Source organism: Rattus norvegicus, chromosome 3 (genome assembly GCF_021556685.1).
Source record: "Rattus norvegicus strain SHRSP/BbbUtx chromosome 3, alternate assembly SHRSP_T2T, whole genome shotgun sequence".
Classification (NCBI taxonomy): Eukaryota; Metazoa; Chordata; class Mammalia; order Rodentia; family Muridae; genus Rattus; species Rattus norvegicus.
This window is the reverse complement of record NC_141536.1, coordinates 156,966,854-156,989,553: the sequence shown is the minus strand read 5'-3', so window position 1 is coordinate 156,989,553 and position 22,700 is coordinate 156,966,854. Positions and strand designations below refer to the sequence as shown.

General features: G+C 52.4%; 1 protein-coding gene and 1 long non-coding RNA gene across 7 annotated transcripts in view; one reads left to right on the top strand and one right to left on the bottom strand.

The window, feature by feature from the left end:
* Positions 1-17,543, top strand: part of Nfatc2 (nuclear factor of activated T-cells 2) — a 132,137-nt gene extending 114,594 nt beyond the window's left edge. For 3 of the 6 annotated variants that reach the window (XM_087652415.1, XM_087652413.1, XM_087652411.1), the window contains exons 10-11: positions 7,025-7,110; positions 13,542-17,543. In XM_087652415.1, coding sequence (XP_087508541.1) covers positions 7,025-7,068 — 44 coding nt within the window. In that variant the 3' untranslated portion in view covers positions 7,069-7,110; positions 13,542-17,543. 6 annotated transcript variants of the gene reach the window in all.
* Positions 15,643-20,293, bottom strand: LOC102554533 (uncharacterized). Its single transcript, XR_015684875.1, has 2 exons — positions 19,710-20,293; positions 15,643-16,135 (listed from the first exon to the last, which is right to left on the bottom strand). It is a non-coding gene; the product is annotated as an uncharacterized LOC102554533 (long non-coding RNA).
* Between the last annotated feature and the right edge of the window lie 2,407 nt (positions 20,294-22,700).

Sequence of the window (22,700 nt, the reverse complement as noted above, 5' to 3'; positions counted from 1 at the left end):
TGTTAGAGACAGCACTGCCTGGGATTGCCTTTGCCTCCTGGCATAGGCACCCAGAATTCTTTCTCAGGTGACACCTGCCTGTGGTGTTGTTTCAGGCTGTGTGGTGCATGCTGATGTGGTTACATCACCGACACGGGTCACTCCCTGCTCTGCCCTGTCACAGTGGCCACCGATACCACTGTCTGACCACTGTACTTGTGTGTGTGGGTGTATGCACATGAGTGCAGGTACCCACAGGAGCCAGGAGAGGGCGTCAGAGTCTCTGGAGATGGAGTTACAGGAGATTATGAAGCTGCCCAAAGTGGGTACCAGGACCCAAACTCTGGTCTTCCGGGAGAGCAGTATACACTCTTAACCACCAAGCCATCTCTCCGGTCTCACAGCTTTCATGGGTGTGTGGTAAACGGTGTCTTTTGGTGAGCGGTTTGGAGTTCCCTTTAGCTGAATTCATTTCTGGAAAGTCTGCACTTAATGTGACTCTGGTTATTCCCTTCCTCCGCGCTGCCACCCACAGCTTGAAAGACATGCAGGGCCCCACCGCGTCGTGCAGGGTCAGCACTGTTGGGTCTCGGGCTGAGCTTTTACAGCGCACCAGCCGTCCTGAGTTCAAGTTCAAGGGCCAGCGAAGGGGTCTTTCTCCTCTCACATCCCTGAGGGACTCCACCATGTTACTTCCAGGCTCAGGAGCCCTCACATCCTCCTACGCTGTTCTACTTGGGATTGGCATCCAGGGCCATGGCTAATTGCTTATATTTCCACCTACTGGGATATGCAGTCTTCCCCATGGGCCTGTGGTCCACGGGGCCTATCAGAGGCTTCCTCAAGGCTGGGCTCTCCCTGGGCCTTGGCCATTCGGTTGGTTTTGTTTCTGTCTGGTCATTCTACCCTGTGTCAGCTGACAGGAACTGTTTATGGGCTGTGAGACAGGGAGCGTCGTGGGAGCTGTGGTGCCGTGTTAGACCTCTTGTGGGTTCTGGAACCAGCTGGCTGTCTTGTCTTCTGTGTCCCTCCCCGTAAGGTAGCTCTTGGGGCCTCAGAACTACACGGGGTATTAGGTCACCCTTAGATCATAAACACTTTAGGGAGATTATGTGCCCTAGCATGTGCCCAGGGTCTCGCTCAGATGCATCTGCGTACACTGGCTCCATTAATATGTCTCAGATGGGACAAGGCGGGGTGACAAATGTCCAAGGTGACAAAGGCCCAAATGAGATGGTTCTCTCCATACTCCAAAGGTGAACTTGGCTGGCCAGCCGTTCACCCCCAGGGTGGCCTCTTCTATGCATCCCTGACACACAGCCCTACTCCTCCCTCCGTAGGCCCCTTCACAGAGCTCTAGCTAATTAGAAACATCACCCAGTGGAGGCGCCAGGTTGGCATGGGTCAGAAACAAGGGTGCTGGATCAGGCCCCACCACACTGTCCTGGGTTGCTTGCATATCACAGACTGGAAATCTTTCTCCGGGTTGGTGCTGCTGACGATAGGTGGTTTGTTGACCACCTCGGAGCTTGGTGCAAACTGCTCTGCCCACCCCCACCCTGCAGCTCTTGCCTGGCTCGCACCTCTGCCTCTCGCTTGAAATCAGAGGCTCAGAGCTGCTGCGTTTACTCATCCTGAGAGCTGGGGACAGTTTGGAACAAGGCATTTTTCTCAGAAGCCCCGAGGCCTTGCAAGTAATTTGGGTGCAGGCTGCTGCTGGAGCTGGCTTCCCGAGGCCCGAGGCCCGTGTTTTGCAGCACTCGGTGACTCAGAATTCTATTCCACACGTGGTCAGCCTGAGGCAGCTGGTGCTCCATGGGGGCAGGGAAGGCCTGTGGGGACAGGATGTGATTTGTACTTTGGACCCTCCCACTCTGAAGATACAGATACTCCCCAGGGGATGGTCCTCAGAAGCGGGAAGAAGGCCGTGTGGATGTTAAGGACGGATATAGGCAAAGAGCTGGTTGTCTTTTTTTTTTTTCCTTTTTCTTTTTTTCGGAGCTGGGGACCGAACCCAGGGCCTTGCGCTTGCTAGGCAAGCGCTCTACCACTGAGCTAAATCCCCAACCCCGCTGGTTGTCTTCTGTAGTGGTTTCCATGTTACAGATAAGGAAACTGAGGCTCGAGGCTGTGAAAAATAGGCTTTTTTGCCTCAATGCCTGTGACATCATATTGGCTGGCTCTTTAGCCACCACCAATGCCATCCAAAGCCGGATGTTAGGAGTGCCTGTTGTCACCTTTACAGAGGTGGCCCAGAACAGTCCCTCGAAAGGACGTGGCAGATTTGGAGCCTGGCAGACTGGCTATGAGCAGGGTCTCCCCGTGATGCTTGTCCCGAGTCCTTCCCTCTGCGTGTGGCCCCGTACTGAACAGTTGACATCTGCCCTCCCTGAGGCGGACGGACAGCTGTGAAGTAAGACTGTTAGCTGGAGAGAGCTGGAGGACGGTGAGGATGCCAGGGTTAGAGAAAGATGGGCAGGGATGCCCACAAGCAAGACAGAGCAGACGGCAGCATCTGAAGGTAAAGCCCGCCATCACGGGCTAACCCTGTGGTCCATCCCGCCACAGGCTAGCCCTGTGGTACTGGGCAGGCAGCCTCTTAACTTTGAAGCCTGCCGGTGGGCATGGCTCAGGACACTGTGGAGGGATTGCTTTGGTAAAACAGGCCTCTTGAGACTGTAGCAGTCACTCAGGCTGTGTAACAAGAGCTCACAGACATCCATCCCCTCACAGTTCTGGGTGCTAAACACCCAAGATCGGGGTAGCATAGACAGGCTCTGTGCTGGGGCTCTGTTTGGTTTACAGATAAGCCTTCCTGCTGCATTTGTGAGACAGACTGCCTCTGGGGTCTCTTGGGAAGGCATTGTGGCTCCCTCACGGCTGCCTCATCTTGGATTTTGTGAGGTTTGGCATGGAACCTAGGATTTCAGTGCATTCTAGGGAGGGTACCAGTCCCTAAACTTCATCCCCAGACTGGAGGGCCCCATCTTCAGATGCCATCACACAAGGATTAACAGGGGTGAGGGCTGGTTGTCACCAGAGGAGACTTAAGATAGGGCCTAGGCCTTGTGTGGATTCTTTCCAGGCAGCTAATGAATCTAGAATGGAGGAGGGAGGCGCCTGTGCCTGGAGTAGCCTGTGGTAAAGGGAAGACTCCAAATGCCCAGAATTCAGAGATATGTGGTGGGGTCTGTGCAAAGGAAGCGGGCACCATGGCATTGGTAGTAGTAACTAAGACTACCATGTGTGTGTAGGGGACTCAGTGAGTGTGTGGTGGCACGGCATAGAAGAATCTAGAAGGTGAGTCTATGTGAGGGTCAGAAACTACTCAGTCACTTGGCCTATGACAGAAGGTCTCTAGAAGCTGGGTCAGCAGTTGGGGATCTCACCCACGGAGGCTGGACCCTGCGTGATCTCTGATGTGAGGACAGGGGCACGGGGAAGGGAGGGGAGGAGCTTTCTTACTGCTTCTGTCCCCACCTGCTACTTCAGACGGAGGCCTGAGCCGCCCTCCTCCAGCCTCAATCCCACCCCGTGCACACATGCAATCTCAGAAGTCGAGCCGCAGACCTTGACTAAGCCTTTCAACCCCACCGAGAATCATGGCTTCCCAGTTAGCTATGTCTTCATCTTGTTTGTGGTCACAGCCGCTCTGTGGGTTTGGATGGCTGCTTCCTGAACACCCAGCCTCTTGCATCAGCCCCGATAACAGGGCAGTGGCAATATGGCAGTCCCCGCTTCACAGTCGGTCTCCTTGAGGAGTCTGGGGTGGGCTACAGCGGAGAAGGGGAGGAGCTGACACACGGCTCTGTCAGCAGCGGCCTTATGCTATGCTTGCCGTAGAAGCTTCTGGATGCTCGCTTGACTGACAGGAGAGGTGTCCCTGCTTAGGAGACATTCTGCTGAGCAAGGGGTTAGGAACCCAGCTGAGGGGTGAACTCAGCCCGGGACTTGACAGAGAGGCTGCACTTCCTGGTGTTTCTTTCCAGGCTTCAAGTCCATCTGAATGTCCTGGGAGCAGGCTCTCTACCAGGCCTACTGGGACCTTAGAGCCATCAGACTGAGCCCGTTCCTCCCTCAACCTTCTGTTGCCCTTTGGCTCCACAACTCTCATTCTCACACACACACACACACACACACACACACACACACACACACACAGAGAGAGAGAGAGAGAGAGAGAGAGAGAGAGAGAGAGAGAGAGAGAGAGAGCACTTTCTCACAGGTGCTGGGACTTCTGCATACATATGCCTGTGGCCCCAGGAGTCAGGAAGCTGGCCAGATGATGGATCCTTGACTCTGTGTTCATAGAAATCACTGTAGCTTAAGCAAACCAGTTCTCGACTGTCTGATCCACAGCGCTCGTGGGTAGAAGTGGAGTCCAGCTGTAGTCTTGTAGGAACCCCCAAATTGGGCAGGGATTCTAAGACCAATGGTTTTGGGGAGACAGCCTGGATAGCGGGGTGCTCTTACACAAGCCCCTTGATGCCCATCTCCGTATTCCCAGGAACTAGCCAGAACCCTCACAGGGGTCTGCGGAGCCTACTTCCTTTTGGAACATTCGGGGAGGCAGAATGGTAGTTTTCAGAGGGTCCTGGACCCCCTTCTCCTCTTCATGAGAAGACCATAGGTATCATTGCTAAGCACAGCTCATGCCACAGAGGTTACATAATTAGGGAAACTGAGGCTCCATGAGAGACCATAGGAGAAGCCACAGTGCCCTCATTCCAGAAGTTTCTGAAAGGTATCACAGCATCCTTACCCGGGGTATCCTGAAGGTCTTTCAAATTTGGGCAAACCTAAATGGGAGTCCCCGGGGCTGGTTCCTGGCTGGCAGGCTCCCCAGTTCAGGAGTTCCGGATAAAGGGGTTTTCAGCCTCTGGTTCAAACCCCAAAGGGGTTCCTTAGAACCAGAGCTGGTGCATAGATACCAGAGAAAGGTTGGTGGAAGCTGTAGGGTTTGCAGAAACAAAGTCACTTCCTTTCTTGGCCTCAGCAACGTGGCCTGAGAACAGGGCTTCCACCAAACGTTGAGCCAGGTGAGAGGCTGCAGTTGGGGCTGCCTGCTCTTCAGCAGCCCAGAGGGATGGGTGGTTGGAGTCAAAGACTCCACTTGAGTTGTAGGCATCAGACCGAGAGAGGCCCTGCCTCTGGCTTCCCGCCTCTGGCTTTCACCAAGAGCAGCTGAGAAATCTTATCACTAACAGGAAGCCTCAGCTTACAAACCTCAGAGAGGGGCACTGTCATTCTGAGGTACAGGCTCCCCTTTTTTGGGGCCAGCATTTGTGTCCATGGAGGTGGGGCAGGCAAGCAGGACCTTTGGAGTATAGCACTAAGTGGTCTGGTGTTCTCTTCTGGCCTTGAAGCCATGTGTGTGACAGCTCTTTCCCCTCGGGGCTGCTTGGCTTGATGTTATGGGGACACACTGAAACCCTTAGCCATGTGGCACTTCTGACCTGTTTTTCAAGGAACAGCAAGCGGTGGGGGAGGAGGTGGTCCTCTTGCAGACAGGCAGGGACCTAATATGGAAGCCTAGGCCAGGTAATAGCTGTTAGTCTGTTCTAGGCTGGACCTAGGAACATTTATGGCGAGTGAAATGTGGGAAGGGGGTCAGCAAATGCCAAGGGTGTTCATCTGCATTTCCCACAGTAAGTCCAAGGTTGGTGATATGTTGGTAACATGCCTGCCTAGCAAGTCCTGGGTTTGGCACCACCTAGAACCAGACATGCTGACACATGCCCGTAAGGTCACACTGTAGGCAGATCAGAAGTTCAAGGTCATTCCTAGCTACGGACTAGAAGCCAGACTAGGAGACATGTGACCCTGTCTCAAAAGAAAAAAGTAAATCAAAACAGAAACAGAGTACACTGGGAATGTGGGGAGTCAGTTAAAAGGTCCAGACACCGCTTTGAAGCCGTGTCAAGTCAGAGCTATACCGAAGACATCCTAAGTGTGTGGCTCAGAGGTGCTGGCCAGGGCTTTAAACAGCTAATGTGGCCACTGGAGGGAGAATTCTATTTTAACCAAGGAATGGCCTGATAACGCTTGCTCTGGATTCTGGGGGAGCAGACAGGGAAAGCCAGTCACAGCTGCCTCAAACCCTGGATAGCAGCCATCTGTATCTCAGGAGAGTCGGTGAGAGGCAGGGTCCCCACATCACTTAGAGAGCAAAAAGACAAGAACCCTACAGTCCCAGGTCAGCTGGGAACCAACCTCACCTCCACTGGAAGTTGAAGTCTGGCTGTAAACACTGAAAAACTCTCCTCCCTTGGATGAGGCCCCAGGGAGTCCCAACTCTCCTTGAGAGTAGATTCCAGCTTAGTAGGGGAAGGGGAACCCCCATCTCCCGGAAACAAAAGACCTCAGAGAACCCAAAGTTCTCTGCATCAAAGGGGCCTCAGGCCTATGTGAACTCTCCAGACAGGACAGGGAGGACAGGGCACTGAAAGCTTGAGTGAAGAGAGAACACAACAGCTGGGTTAAAAAACAAACAAACAACAAAACAACAAAAAACCCCAAAGACAAGCCCATCCTCTTCAGGGGTCTCCATCGCTCTGAAGGGCAAAAGGCTTTGGCGTGAGTAACTTTGGGGGACTTTTTAGGAATGTATGTTTGATCTCTGAGCTGCTATCTTTGGAGAAGGATGTCACAGTAGATGGGTTCTTCCTGGGATTCCTTTTTTCTGGGCTTTAGAGGAAGCCAACTTCATTTCGTCTCTGAGACAGGCCCCAGCGATAGGCAAGAGGCCTCCAGTATTGCGTAGAGGCATGCCCAACCCCTCATCTTGCTCAAGTATTTTGCCTCAGAGACTGCCACCCCTTCTTTGCATAAAAGTCCCTGGGCTCAGTGCTTCGCACTGACCTCAGCTGCTGGGTTCATCCAGGTCCGGTAGTTAAGGTAACAAATACAGAACCGGCCTGAAACTCCAGTCCAGGGGTGAGGTTCCATGCTGGGTTGTGTAGCTGGAAACAAATTGGAAGCATGATAGAGTTCAAAGGTAACTTTTCCTTTTCTTCTCAAAAACGGTTTTGCACATCTCTTTCAGAGTTGATAGACACACACCTTAGCTGGATACAAAACATATTATGAGACCGAGTGACTGGTCTTTGATCCGAGAAATCAAAGTGAAAGGTAATGATTCTTCTACTTCTCCCTGGGGTCTCCAGCTGTGTTTTCTCACCTTGAGCTCACTGTTAAGTCACAGAGGATGTGCCAACCCCGAGACCCTCTTTTCTCATTGGCCAACTGTCCCTCCTGCTCTCGAGGGTGGGACAACTCCAGATTCTCAGTCTGTGAGGTGGGGGTGGGGTGAACGCCAGGGTTTGCATGCTGTCCTGGGGGACCCCTGTACCCTACAGGAGTGGCCTTCAGGGCCAGTCGTTCTGAGACAATACTGTGCATACTCAGCTTTCATTTAGGAGTGTGGGCTCTGAATTACGTAGAAGCCCCAGGAAGCCAGCCAGGAAATGTTTCATGTTAGCCATGGCTTAAGGGGTTGGCCTTTAAGTTATTGCTAATGTGCACTGACCTGACCCGTGACCGGGAGCGAGAGTGTGGCTTTCCCAGAGTACACAATGCCCTTGTTTGGCTCCTCCCCTCTCCATCCAGCTTCACTGACTCTGGCCTCTGGGGCTGCATGAAAGGGTCAGGTGGCCAAATCAGACTGGCTGGGACAAGCTTGGTAGGCTCTTTGACAATATGGTCACCATGGGTTAAGGCGAAAGTTGATTTTCCCATGCCCTTGCTATGTGAGCAGCCAGACGTCACAGCTGGTACCACTGAGCTCTCTGGGCCATTACGTTGCCACTATATCGGGTGCTGGGCCATGGGTGGTTTCCATTTCTTTTTCTCAGTGGAAGCAGCACCCTTTACCTCTTGGGCAAGGTCCAGATGTCCTTGGCACAGTCGCTAAATTCCCAGTCAAAAGCAGTGAAGAAGCTGGGCAGTGGTGGTGCACACCTTTAATCCCAGCACTGGGGACGCAGAGGCAGGTAGAGCTCTGCGACTTTGAGGCCAGCCTGGTCTACAGAGTGAGTTTCAGGACAGCCAGGGCTACACAGAGAAACTGTCTCGAAAAGACAGTCTAAACAACAACAACACAACCAAAATAGTGAGTAGAAGTCCACAGAGGAGCTGACAGCTCAGACCCTCATGTCCCAGAAGAAAAAGGCATCCTGGCACTACAGTGAGCCCTTTATGGGAAAGCGGGGTGTACGTCCCACCTAACGGCAAGGATTCAAACTTCGTTGTGGTCAAGGGTATTCACTGCACCAGCCCTCCCTAGACCAGCATCCACTGTGGCCCAGGAATCAGACCGATTAAAAAATGCAGATACTTTATGCTCAGATCGATGAGGCCCTCAAGGGTGCATGGTGCTTCTTGAGCCTGAGAACTTGGCGGTTGATCCAACCCCCAGCCTCCCTCAGACCCCTCACTAGGTCTGGCCCTTGACCTATCACAGATTCTGTCCTTTCCACTGAGCCTGCATGGATGGCCTGGCTATGTTCTAGAAAGTTCTTAGGCGTCCCAGGATGGGGGACTCAGAAAAGGTGTGAGGACATTTCTGCAGAAAGTAAGTCCCATCACTATGTCCCCAGATAACATCTCTGGGTTGAGCGACAGGGAAGGCCAGTGCTTCAGGCCCAGAGCTCTAGAGAAGACTCTCGGGACTTCAGCAGATGGGATGCCTTCCTGACCTGGGCACAGCCGAGGAGCCAGTTGGAGGTTGGGTATGGGGAGGTCATTCCAGACCCAGAATCTAGCCTCCAGCTTCCTGTCCTGACTGCAGGAGGGGCTCTCTGGCTACAGTTTGACCCAGTGGTAGAAAACAGATGAGGTTTGGAAGAGACACAATAGGGTCTCCCTGTTCCTTCCTGTAGGTGCCATTCCAGAGTTGGCGACTAAAGGGGTGGGTGGTAATCAGAACCCCTGAGAGCCCCTTGCCTTGCACCTCTACAGAGGGGTGACCTTCCATCTGCAAACTGAAGTTTGAGAGCCTGGTGCTCAGTTAAAGTCAGGAGGCCAGCGAGGAGATGCCTGAATGTCCTGATGAATTCCTCGGATAAGTCCACTCTAGCATCTAGAACAGCAGCTCTCGACCTGTGGGTCATGACTCCCACAGGGGCTGCAGGTCACTCGTTTCTGCATACGATTCATAGCAGTAGCAAAATTACAGTTACGAAGTAGCAACAAAATAATTTTATGGTTGGAGGTCACCATAACATGAGGAAGTGCGTTAAAGGGTCTCAGGGTTAGGAAGGTTGAGACCCACTGCTCTGGAACTTTAACCGCTAAACCAACCCAGGTTAATTCTTAAGTAATAGCTCTGGCTTCTCCAGATTGATGAACCCCCAGGTAGGCTTTACCTGTCTGCCATTGGCAAACTATGGTGGGGAGGCTTGATCCGGCCCCAATCTTGTTTTGTCAATAAAGTTTTATCGAGATACATCGATGCTGATTTGCCTATAGCTGTCTCAACAGTTGAGAGAAGACCCAGCACCCACAAATATGAAAACAGTACCTAGTCTTTTACCAAACGTATCGGCTGGGCCCTGGCATGGGCTTTTTAATGTCTGTAGCCATTTTTATTGATTTGCGTCCTTAGTGTCTCTTTGTATATGAACAACCGTCAGTGATACTGAAAATGCAATGGTTTTGATGCATTTAGAATCTGTCCATCTTTCCTGGTGGCAGCCTCAGGGGTCAGACTTGAAGTCACACTGAAGTTAGAGACATGGTCCTCCTCAGTGGGCTGGCAGTTCTATGCCTGGCTGTCCTCCCCCGACCCACGTTCTTAGAATGTGGTGCTTCCTGGCAGACCAACCTGCTTCAGACCCTGACCACTCTCACTCAGAAGGTACCGGGCCTTTTCCTGCACGAAATACAGCAAGGATGCTGGGGCTCCAGAGACAAAAAGAGGTGAATGCTCTACCTCACAGAACAATTTATTTTTGGCCAGCCATGAGGGCTGCAGATTCAATGAGTTAACACAGTGGGCTCTGGGTTCAAATCTTTGCCTGTGGCAGTGAGAGACTGCCAGCCTGTACAGCATGTATCGACAGAGTGGTTATGCTAATAGGGCTGAGGTGAGAATTAATAGTCCCACCATCGTCAGAAAATCTGAATGATCGTTCTTTTGTAGATAAGATTTCTAGGCCAGTAACAGCCCCCAGCCCCCCAACACAGTTCTATACACGGCCCAATCTGTGAGACTTGGGTTCCATGCTGACTTCTGATGAGGTCAGGAACAGGTAGCATTGGAACCAGGACAGATAGGAAGTTAGATATGGACAGCAGGTAGGGCCATGTGAGGACTCATGGTCCAAGGTAGGAGGAGGAAGGGGTTAGCTAGCGGAGGGGAGATATTCGGAGGATTCATGGGATAAATAAAAGAGAATCTGACCTCCAAGTCACCCTTGGGAGCCATACCCAACTCTTGACGTGGGACCTGACGTGTCTATCCCTTTTGAAGATCTGTGTCCCCCATGCCAGTACTGGGTACTTCTACATCCCAGGTACAGGATACAGCCAGGTACACAGGGCAATAGCAAGTTGCCAGGAAAGGAAGGGACAGGACGGCAAGCACAGCTGCTGTGAGGAGCCTTCCGTCCGGGCTGTGGATGGCATGGGCGGAAGATATAAACTGTGGAAGAGGCAGGGATGGCATCAGCCTTGTGGGGGACCGGAGGCTTCTGGTGGTGAGCATTGGAAGGGTGGAAGCTGGGACCATGCATGCCCAGACAGTGGTAGGAAGTGAGGCACAAAGGGACAGACCTCAGGATCCTAAGAGAGACTCTGGAAAGCAGGTAGGGGGTTGGCCCAGAGCAGGGGTTTTAGAAATAGGAGAATTTAACCATGGTGAAGAGAGGGTGAGGAAGGTGGACAGAAGACAGAGGAAGAAGGTGGTGGCAGGGCTGCGTTGGGGACTCTCCTTCCTAATGGGAAGATAAAGGACAAAGTCATCGTGAGCATCATGGACTACATTCAAAGGGCTGTCCCCTCCCCTAGTGGCCCATGAGGGGGACACTGGATGAAGAGGTTGAACAGAGCCCCTCAGAACTTGGAGCCCAGGTTTTTAGCCTAAGGTAGAACAATGGGATTGCCATCATCTGGTTGGTATGTGTTCTAGAAGTTTCTTGCCTATAGCCAGAGGTACAAGAGGGATTTTAGGGGGGAAAAAAGCCAGCACCAGAGAGGTTGCTAGAAGCGTTTCAACTTGGTAACAACCTCACTTACCAGCCTCCAGTGTTAATGGCCTGACATGGGAATCACTGACTGAATACTCAAGATGTGGTTGGAAGCTAGCTTCCCACTGGTAGGAAACACCTTGCCTCAAGAGAAGGCAGCACCACTTCTCTCTGGCTGCTAGAGGTTTTCCAGCCTTCCGGTCCCACACTCCTCTGAGGGAGTGGACCCTTGGTGAGGGAGCAGACCCCTGGTGAGGGCACACGGGGCCCAAAGCAATGCCTATAACATATTTTTAGCAAACCTGGGCTGTGGGGCCACCAGCTCACTGGGCCCTGGCAGGGATGCAGGGGCAGAGCTGGGGTGGCACGCTGCATTCTGGGTCCCCAGGGACTAAGCTGGCACCTGGAACACAGCAGTAGAGTCCCCTCCCACATGGTCCAGTCAGCTGACCTACGAGTCCAGCCCCCGGAGGCCTGTTAGCAGAGCTATTTAACGTCTGGGAAATGTTTGTAACACTGAGGTTCCAGGGTTCACTCTTGAACATACCGGACACACCTGGCGACCTGTTCTGCAAGCCCACACCTGTTCCATCCTGGGCACTGTAACTGTTCACTGGATGATGTCCCCACGCTCACAGGGCTAGGAAGCAGTAATATTTTTGGATCCAGTTTATAGGTTGAGAAACTGAGGCGTGTAACGGTTATATCAGCACAGCCAAGCTCGCCATCAAGTTATGTCACAAGTGGCATTCTGACCCCGACCCTGACTCCAGCAGGTACTTGAGGAACACTGAGCTGAGCCCAACCTTCCCATGCAAAGCACTGAGGGCAGGCCAGTGTGCTCCTGACTGTGACTGCTATCAGCTGTCCAGTGCAGTGCAGCAGACTCACTCAACCCACCCCACGGTTAGCATCTTCACAGCAACTCTTCCAAGTCCACTCGGCGGTGCATGCCTGTAATCCCAGCACCGAGGCAGGAGGATTGCCCATCTGTCGTTCAGGGCCGGCATAGTCTACATCATAAGTGCTTAGCATACGTGTCCACGACCCATCTCCCCACCCCCAAAAAGTTAAAAGCAAAAACAGCCAGTGAGATGGCTCGGCTGGGTGGGTAAAGGTGTTTGCTTCAGGCCTGATGGCCCACAGGGTGGGAGGAGAGGACAGACATCAGTGGTTTGTCCCCTGAGCTCTACTTGCCTGCCACCACACATCCTTTACCTCACCCCCAGCACACCAGTTAAATGTAACAGAAAGCAGAAGGGTGATACATGACCGTGCTGCTGGGAGTCTCATTGTAAAGATAGGCACCCACCCTGAGTCACAGACCAGCAGAGGCACAGGGCCAGTCCAGCTCAGAGACAAACCTGGATACGTCTGTCCTTTAAAACTGTACCAACCCACATCCCTGTTGACATGGTGTCACAGACTCACTGAGGCAGGGGCCTCCCAGGAGGAAGAACCTCAGTCCTCCTAGATCCCGGATTGAGGGCCAGTCTCTCTGGAGGCTTCTCTGCCGGAAACACTGTTTCAATCTCAAAGCCTCAGACAACAGCTCAGAGGAGAAACTAAGGCGCGGCCATGAGGAGGGGATCCCTTTGCACCCTTGCTTGGCTCAGTTGACCAAAGATGTACATTTGCTCTGGGGATGGGCTGCACAGCCTCCTGTGTGTGCTGGTGCTGATCTCTGGGGTGCTAGGAGGAACCATGGGCCAGATCCTCTGTGCTAGGATCTCCCACCTCATTTCAGTAACTCACACCTCAGAGGAGCCGCCCAGTTGGCGTAGGCTAGATCGCTTCTCCATGCCAGGGGCTGGCGTCATGCCTACAGTTCCTACTAGGACCACATATTGACTGGGAAAGGAGACTGGCTCCCAATCCCCTCTGTGGACCTCTCCAGTCCAGGAGCCTTGATGCATAGTCTTTGAGCACTGGAGGACCCCTGGTTATGCCTGCAAAAAATAGAAGTTTTATTTAAGCGGGCATCCAGTTAGCTATGACTGTTGAGTCCCCAGCTCCCCACCCCCTCTGTTTTTTAAAGGGCTCTGGATTTGGGGTTTTAAGGGGTTTTGTTTCTCATCGGATGTGATAGGTTCACATGCTAGGTGCTTTGAGGTAATCACAGAAGCAGTTTGGTAACCCACAGTGGCTTAAGTACGTGAACTAAGGGACAGAAATGGAGAGAGCGGAACATATTACCACAGGAGCAAGCTGGGACACTTGGGTGGGACAGCGGTACGTCACTGTGTAGGTAGGCATTTGTATTAAAATGGATACATGATCTTCACAAGGAAAGATGCAGAAAGTAGCATCTAATTGGATGACCAGTCTGGGTGTCAGCTCACGTCTTTTTTTAAAAATTCTCTTCCCCTCTTCTAGTTAATGAAATCATCAGGAAGGAGTTTTCGGGACCTCCCTCCCGAAATCAGACCTAGAAGCAAACAGTATCGCACGACGCCTTCTACTTTGGACCCCTTCTGTCTCCTCCCGCCGTCTCTGACTGGAACACTGCACGTGCGCAGTGCAGGCAGTTGGTGTTGGAGCCTGGGAGCCTGCTGCCTCTCGAAGAGCATCTTAGCTGATGTCCACGGTGACTGGACAAGAAAAGCAACTGCCTGCTGACCAAAGCCTCACTCTCAACTCACCAGGATGCTGAGCCCGAGACCTGGGGGCTGCGCTGGCGGGAGAACCGGAGGAACCATGGTACCCCACAGACATGGCTCCATCGAGAAGGGTCTTCAGACAGAGCAACCAAAAGCGCATGGCCCAAGAGTCCCGCCCGGTCTCTGTAGGAGCTGAACTGGACAGTCATCTATGCACCAGCTGGGCCATACCAAAGCTTCATTTTGAATTTTCTCTTTCCAAAGTCAAACTGCCTTGACCCTGACAGGACCACCTGTTCCACCTTCTCAGCCTTAAGTTATAACACATGTACGTGTTTGCTAGCTTCTGGGCCTTTGTTGTGTTTTCCTCTGCTTCGAAGAGCCAACCAAAGAGGCTGCCCGGCTGCGCCCTCCCTCGTCCAGCTACTCCCTCTCACCCAGCTACTCCCTCTTGGCCAGCTACTCCCTAACCCTGCTGCCTGCACCAGACCTCTGGTGGGATCCAGCCTGGGCTGCCTGTTGAGCACAATGTTTCTGAAGGTTCCCCTCTCCACCTCCTCCACCCAGAAGTCAAGAGAACCTTCTTCTGGGTTCTTGCATTGACTGTTAAGGAGCTAAGACCACCAAAACTAGTCAAAACCTACAGGTGTTTTTCATGACCACCACCAAACAGAACAAAGGGGCTGAAATCTCCCTCTGCCCTAAACTCAAAGCAGGAAAGTGCTGGCTTCACCCCAGTTTTTTGTTTTAACCTGAATCCATTTAAAGCCTCCATAGACTGCAAAGCGCTCGCTGCATGTGCTGTAAGTCAAGTGGATCCACGCCAGCGTATGCCTTAGTGTGATCAAGCCCTGCTTGACCAGGTTGTGTGTCCTGTGGAATCCACACACTCTCCCTGCTTTGGGCAGTCCTTCATGGTCTTCCTCCCCTGGTGCAGTTTTCTTCTCCCCCTGCCTTTTCCCCAGATATCTCTGTTGGGCATCTTTGTAAAGTGACTTTCTCGGCTTTGTCTGCTAGGCAGAGGACCCGAGAAGCAAGCCACAGTGACTAAATAGCCATGATTGGTTTCTTTTTTTTTTTTTTTTTTTTTTCAGAGCTGGGGACCTAACCCAGGGCCTTGCGCTTGCTAGGCGAGCGGTCTACCACTGAGCTAAATCCCCAACCCCATGGTTGGTTTCTTATACCCCCACTCGCTCTCTTGACAAGGCCACCCGAAAATAAATCTTGGGAGCTGGGCCAGCCATAGCGGCCTCTCCAGACAGATACCCCATGCCTAGGATTCAGCTTGAAGTTGAAAAGTGTGTCTCTCCCATAGCAGCAGCGCTGGGCTTTCATCCACCGACCCTATGCATAGACCTGAGCAGAATTCTCCTTTGAACCCAGAATGTCCTCAAGAAGTTGAGCACTAAGCCTCTGTGATTCTGAGTACTTCCTGCTAAACAAGAAACGTTCTGCTGGCCCTTTACGGACAGCAGCTTCTGACTGGAGCAAGGCTGGCTTCTCTGGGGAAGGGTAATGAGGGTTTGGTGAGTGATTAGTTCGCACTTGCCCTGGCCGAGAGCCACACTTTGCACATGAGGGAATCAGGCCCTTCCTCAGATATCTCCAAGTTTTACCCAAGTGCCTTCCTGCAATTGTAGTCGGTAACTCAGCTGCACTGTCCACAGGCTTTGTCCTGTGACAAAGGGCTAACTCAGTTCCCATTAGTCTTCTAGACGTGTCAGCGAGGAAGACTCCTATACCTGTGTGTGTGTGTGTGTGTGTGTGTGTGTGTGTGTGTGTGCATTTACGCACATGTGTACAGTGCTCGTCCCCTTATACTGTCTTAGCTCGATAGCCTCAGAAGCTTACTTGCTCATAAACAAATACCCCCATCAGCCAAGGAAGGAGAGCATTTATTACCAGACAAACAGGCCAGAGAACGTGTATGAGCAGCAGACAGCAATCAAGAAGGTTTGGTCAGTTACAGACTCCAGGGGAAACGTCGCAGGGAGGGATGGGAAGATGCAGTCTGATCTAAGCGAGTGAGAGAAGATGCCGCAGCAGTGAAGACGAGTGAACCGCACGTGGGTCAGAGGGGTGGAAGTGTGTCCTTGCCACATCCGTGGTGCCGTTAGGGTGGCGCTCCGACAGTTCCGTGTTGCTAAAGGTGACGCTTTCTCGTCAAAGTCCACAGATCTTCCTGGTTGTACAAAGACACCACTGCTGGGACATATATCTATCCACCCAGATGAGTATGGTATTAAATTCTATTTTCTTACTTGTATTTTGATGCTTTTTAATCTGCCCTTAAAATATCTCACCCCCTGTTGGAGTTAGGACATATTTATAAATGGCCAGATGTCTTTTTCTCATCTATGTCTTCATTTTCTGTAAGAGAAATGGTATATTCTTGATTTATTTTTTCATTCCGGAAAACAAATCCAAAGACTCACCTCGGGTCCTGTCAAGACCTCGGGATGGGAGGGGAGGAGACTCTGTAGAAGAGAACATCTTTTCCTAGCTTGAGAAAGGTGCCTACTCCTTCGTCCTCAAGCCAGAGCTGTCCCTGAGAAGTGTGCACAAAGGGTTTAATTGGTGGTTGTGATTTAAAGCCACAGAACTCTGTCTTTCTATCGACAAGATCCTACAGGCAAACCGATACAGACAGAGCCAACCACGTGGAGTCCTCACAGGTGACCGATGTGCAGCGCCCAAAGAACGGCCACCATTTTCCCAGCACATCGGAGCCATGGACAGAGTAAGCTGGTTCCTCCCAAGACCTGGGATGGCTTGTTCACACGTAGCAGCCTGGTCATTCATCACCACCAGACACCACCAGCCACGGCCCGCTGCCGGTGACACCGTCATACCGAGAGGCCGGAAGCCAATGTGTTTTAATTATCACTCAGAACCTAAGGGAGGCTGAACTGGTTTATTTTCGTACCACAGTGCCCAGCATTTGACAGACCATGGCAGGAAAGGGGGCGGGGCTATTTAACAACTGTATTCATCTGGCGCTTCAGAAAAGACACACAGGCGGCCAGGCTAGGGTAAGTATTCCTGAGCTCTTTGCTGGCCGGGAAGCCTGGAGGAACCTGACACATCCTCACCACTGGTGTCTCCCGACCCTGGGCATCAACTTCATGGACCCAAACCAGCCAGCTGCAGAACTCGAAGTTTTCCTCCAGTCTAGCCAGCTGTTTAAATAAGGCACCATCACCTTCCCCTACAGCCAGCTTCCCCGTGCCTTGACAGAGGGCCACCGTTCTTGTCTAATTCAGTTTGTTTACAGCTAACTCTGATAATGGGCTAAGAGTGGTGCTTCCCTGAGCAGGCCCCCTCTGAGATCGCAGTGGAGTCCCGGAAACTGGAGTCATAGGGTTAATGCCGTCTCTGTGCAGCCCTGGGGCAGATGGGACTAAATGTCCCTGCTTTCTCAGGCTTTAGATGAACTGGATGCAGACAGTGATGTCCTGTGAGTAAGAGCCCAGCGTTCTGGTTGGCCAGAGCATTGTGCGGGAGCATCCTAGACATCAGAGAACCCCTGTCCCCCTGTCATTTGTCAGCCCTCACAGGAGTCTCACAATCGTCCGATTCCAGGAGGTTGCCCCAGTGGGGTCTGAAGGCCAGGGTTTGGGAAAATCCCAACTGTCTGAGGAGTCGGAATAGATCACATTCCTATGCAAAAACGATTTTAATCTCCAGTCTCATGCAGTTTATTTTTGCTATATGTAAAGTATTTTTATACAGCTTGTATGATGACAGCTTAGCAATAAACAGTTGAGAGCAACTTTAACTTGGGTGTGTCTGCTTCTCTGGGGGGCGAGTTAGCGTGGCCTTAGGAGTGGGGTTCCGACAGCAAGGGAAGTTTCAGTAGGTGTACATGGAGTATAAGCTCAGGAGGGGTCCGCTGGCCCTGTGTTGCAGGAACACTGGCTCAGAAAGGCTCACCCAAGTGAGAGTCTCAAGGTCAACTAAGATCTGCCCCATCCTCCCCATTCAGTCTCTGCTATGATCTGCCCCTCTTTTTAGGGTCACAGGCAGGATCGGACTTAAGAGTCAGTCTTGGGGGGTTGGGGATTTGGCTCAGTGGTAGAGCGCTTGCCTAGCAACTGCAAGGCCCTGGGTTCGGTCCCCAGCTCCGAAAAAAAGAAAAAAAGAAAAAAAAGAGTCAGTCTTGGGCCAACTTCCAGGAAGCCCTGGGTACCTGAAGTCATTTGGAAGCAGTCAGACGAGGGATAGGGACTTTCTGTTTGATCATTTAACAAGAATTACTGGAGGAGAGGATGTCATAATCAAACCTAAAAACATATATTCCAGAAAGTTCCAGGACTTTCTAGCTACCTTCCTCCTCAAAATAGCTTTTCTCCTTTTAAGAGTTAAAGCACCCAAGAAAGGTGGGTTTGCTATTTCTTAAAATCTTAATATTACTCAACTGTCATCCACCCTTGAGAGCTGTGCTCTGAAGTTCTGGGGGCTGCACCTCCAGGGCTCTCTCTACCCAAACACGATGTGCACTTGGGATGCTCTAGACCTCACTTCCACCCCTTCCGATGCCTGCAACCAGCAGGACCATGTGGACTGGAATGCCAAACCCTGACAGGAGTTGTATAGGTCCCTGTGGCTGCAAACACTTAACCTGAGAGGTCCCAGGCCCCTCTGGTGACTTAGACCAGAAGCCCTCAAAGAGTCCCGCAACCTAGAAGGTCTAGATTCCAGAAGTTTCCTGGTGAGCACATGGCTCCCTGTAGCTGGTGTGGACACCACTAACACATGCTCTCCAGAATGAATCACATGGTTTGAACGGGTAGGAAGCCCCCACCTCCACCACCACACACCCAGCACCTGCCCAGCAGCTCACACCCCTCGCTGGCTGTACCCCTTACAATATTTGCTATAACAGTTTTCCCCAACTCCTGAAGCCCTTCCATGCCCAGCATCAGCAGCCAAGGACAGGGACAAGACTACACCCACTCAAAGTAGAAGCCTTCCTACACCACCGTGCAAGCTTTACCTGGCACACATAAATTTGCCCCATTCCTCAGTTTCCCCTGATGTGAAACAGGAACAATAGTTGCCACCTTCCAAGTGTCAGGACTCTGACAGACACTGGCTTATGATTGCTGTCTGTTTCCTACAGCCTCACCAGGCAGATTTTGGGCTTCATCACTGAGCCTTGAGCCCCTGCTGGGAGCTCATTTACCTCGAGATCCCGAAAAAACGTAACAGGGGTTTGGGTTTGTTTGGCTTTTTAACTAGGCCATAAGAGCCAAAGATGAGACTATCCACTCTTCAAAACTCCCACGATGTAAAGAAGGCACACACTGGAGCCACCTGAGGTGACAGCAGTCTGCAGAGGTCACTTGCCACACGCAGCAGCATTAGGGCAGGGGAAGCATAGCTCTGGGTTGGTAACAAGTGGGGGCTTCAGAAGGCTTCGGGGAGAAAGTAGGACAGATGCCGGTGCAGCCTCTTTGGGGTCATAAACCAGAAGGAAGCACATAGGTTGAATCTCTAACAGAAGACAGAACCACAAGAGTCTCAAGTAAATGAAAGTGAATGAGGAGGTGGAGGGGACTGGCCTGTAACCCTGGTGACATTTTGTGGTGGAAACATGAAGTTTGGACAAAACTTTCCCACCCTCTTAGCCCACCTGCCCCACCTCCTGGTAGCACACAGAAGTAGGGTTGTGTGTACATGGCCCAACCTAGAAGTACAGCCAAGGAGACTGCCCTAGCCCGACTTCTTTAAGAATTCCTTTTTATCCCCTGCAGGTTCTATACTCAGAAATTGCACAGCACATCATGACACTCTGCAGAGACCATAAACCGAACCTCTATGACAGATTTGCCAAGTTCCCTCCAGCGTCCCACGAGGAGCAGTGCAGACCCACAAGACTCTGTTTCAGGGCCTTGGCTCCTGGTGACACAAGGCCACATAAGGCCAGGCTCCCCAGGATTACCTTGGACACAGCAGTACAGACCCCTTTCCAAGATTCCAGATGTGGATCCATCTGCATAACTGCACTTCACTGTGCCCGCCACAGGGCACTTCTAGTTAACATGCCTGAGATTCTCTGATTCCTGGTCTCCGCCCCCTCCCTCTGCCCACCACCAGCCTGCAGCAACCCCATCTAAACAGTTGCTTAAGGAACAATATGGCGGTCGCCCCGAACCCCCACGGCACCAGTTCCCATGAATCAGCAAGTTCTGCCGCTCTGTCTCTGAAGAGTTTGTCACCTTCTCCCTCAGTGCCCAGAGACCTCCCCTCATCTGCCTGGATGACAGGGTGCCTCAAGTTTCCCCCAACATTTCCCACCCATCCTGTCCACAGCAGAGCCAGTCCAAGTTTCAAGACACCTCGTATCCCCTTCTGCCTACAGGCAAAGCACCTCATGGGTCTTAGCGTTTAGATCTGGAGCCTAGGCGACACGCTCAGCCATCTTCCCTCCTCCCAATCTCCACTCACACAGCTTTCCTCCCCTGCTCTCTGACTACATCTCCCCGTCTGGGTTCTCCTTTCTTAGTACCGGAAGTGCTCTCTTCCTAATTCCGGAAGCGCTCCTGGCTCTTCCTCCCCAGCCGCAAGGTCCCGCATGCTGAGCCAGTGTGGGTGCGCCTGCCTGCATAGAAAGCGCTGGTATTGCGTGTCAGCTTGCTTTTTGACTGTTTCACCTTGTGGATCCCAGGAGAGGAGGGCAGTGCTTGCCTGGGCTCAGGAATGCCTCTCCAAGCCCAGCTAACATCAGTGCATGAGGGGGATAGGGGATGAATAAACAGACATCATAACCAGCTTCGTTCGGCATGCACAAGAAGCAGACAGCCACAGAAAAATTAATCACTTCCTACTACCTAACCCATTTTTTCAAAACCAAACAATGATCTCAAGAGAGGCCTTCCCTCTGCCCCGTGGGGCTTGGTGTGTTCATTTCTGGTTGCACAGCAGTTGTTTTCTGGCAAGAGCCAGCTCCCTTCACTGCAGAAAGCAATAACGATGTGACTCCCTCGGGTCCCTGAGCTGCCAAGCCGTCATCTGCTCCCGGCAGCCTGTAGTCACCTGAGGCCCTCTGGCCTGTAAAGCACTCTCTGCTGTAGCTCAATGACTCCTAGGGGACAGGTAAAGGTAGGGCGGGCAGCCAGCTGCTGTTTACCAGACAAATGTGAAACTGGAACTTCCCCAAGGAGGGAGATTGATAAGGTGAGAGATGCGGCCGCGGCGGGGACTCCACAGCGCCCGCTGCAGGCCGCATGCCAACACCGCAGCCTGCCCCTGAAACCTCAGGGGCTCCCAGAAACCCAGGCTCTCAATTTCCAGTTACCCTGCACATACTGCCAGTGGTCCCCAGGGCCTCTGAGTATCCACGGGTCTTCTGAACAACCCTGGCCCTTCTTGAGGCCCACCCTGACGAGACTAAGTTGGGATGTCCTTTAAGAGCTCAAACTGAGATCCTGGACGCCATAGCCTCCCATCTCCAAGGCTCGGTCTCACCCCATCTCTTTGCTTTTCATCCTTCTCATAGTAGGCTGTCAAATTCTCCCTCCCCCTCTTCCACGAGTCCCAGAGACGCTACTGGCTGCATCTTTTCCTTCCTAAAATGCTGTCTTCTGCCTACTGCCTCCTAGAACCCATGGTGAGAAGACCCCACACTCTCCTCTAACTGAGATCCAGCAGCTCCCGAGCCTACCCCACCCCAATCCTCACCTGACTCTACAGGCCTTGGAGACAGTCGTAGAAAATGTAGTGCTTAAAGCGTCAAAAATTTACAGTCGCAGTTCTGGGGATCAGAAGTCCGAAGTGGGGTTTGTGGAGATGCCTGGACTCCAGAGAGGACCCCTTTCTGCCTCTTAGGAAATAAGAGAGCTGCCCTTGGAACGGAGCTCCCATGTTACTCCATCTTCTAAGCCAGCAACGTGCCTCAGCAGCCAGTCTTTGGCTGATGGTGTTATGATCACACAGGACACACCTGGGCAGCCCGAGTACCTCTCCAAATCACCTGTGATCAGTGATCACACTCACACTCTCTTCCTGTGGAAGATCCACGGGTTTGGGGAACTATGGGGACATCTTTGGGGAGGTCTCTGCCAGCTCTGAAGCAGCCTCAGGGCTCCTGGGGCTCTGGGGGAGGCATGGTGGTTTTTCTTCCATTCCTGTCTGGACTGCAGGTCAGGATTGTCACCTGAGTCCTTTTTCCAGCTCTGCTCTTGCCTAATGCTTCGTGATATCATCATCAGAGGGGTCCCTCCCACACCCCGGCTCTGTTTCTCAACTTCCTCTTACCCAGAATGTCTGCGCTCTGAAGATAACACTGGGGGGTCTCTCAATTCAGGGTACAGCAGTCACCCTGGAGCCTTCCTAAGATACTGCTAGATTTTCTGATGTCAGCAGAAGGTCTGAAGCGGCCAGAGGACCTTCTGACAAGGTCCGAGGTGACATCCTAAATGCAAGCACTGACGTCACTCAGACTGCCACCTTCAGTGGAACCTCAGCTCTTCACGGTGTTCTCTCTAGCATCCAAATCTGCACACCCCTGGAACCTGGGATACTCTGACCCTCCACCGTTCCTACCTCAGGGGCTTCCCTGAACTTCTGCTCCTCCCAGCAGGAACTGGGGGCTTCAGGGCTGTCCTGTGACCCGTGACCCCGGCTGCTTAAGTCTCCCAGGGTGCTGTCCTTCCTGCCCGCACCCCTGGAAGTTACAGAGGAACATCAAGCTGTAAATGTGCTACAAACGTACAGATTCTCCTCCGTGTCCTCTGCTCTGGATTCTTCCGGAGGCCCTCCCCTTTCATTCCTTCCCTCCCCTCCCCTTCACAACCCCACTCTTCCTCCACCTTCTCAGGGTCACTGCCTTGCATTTGCATTCTCTGAGGAACAGACCCGGAGCAATCTGCCTGGTGAGCTACTTCCCGCAGCCCTCCCAGTGGCTCCTCTCTTCCTCACCCTCTCACCTCAG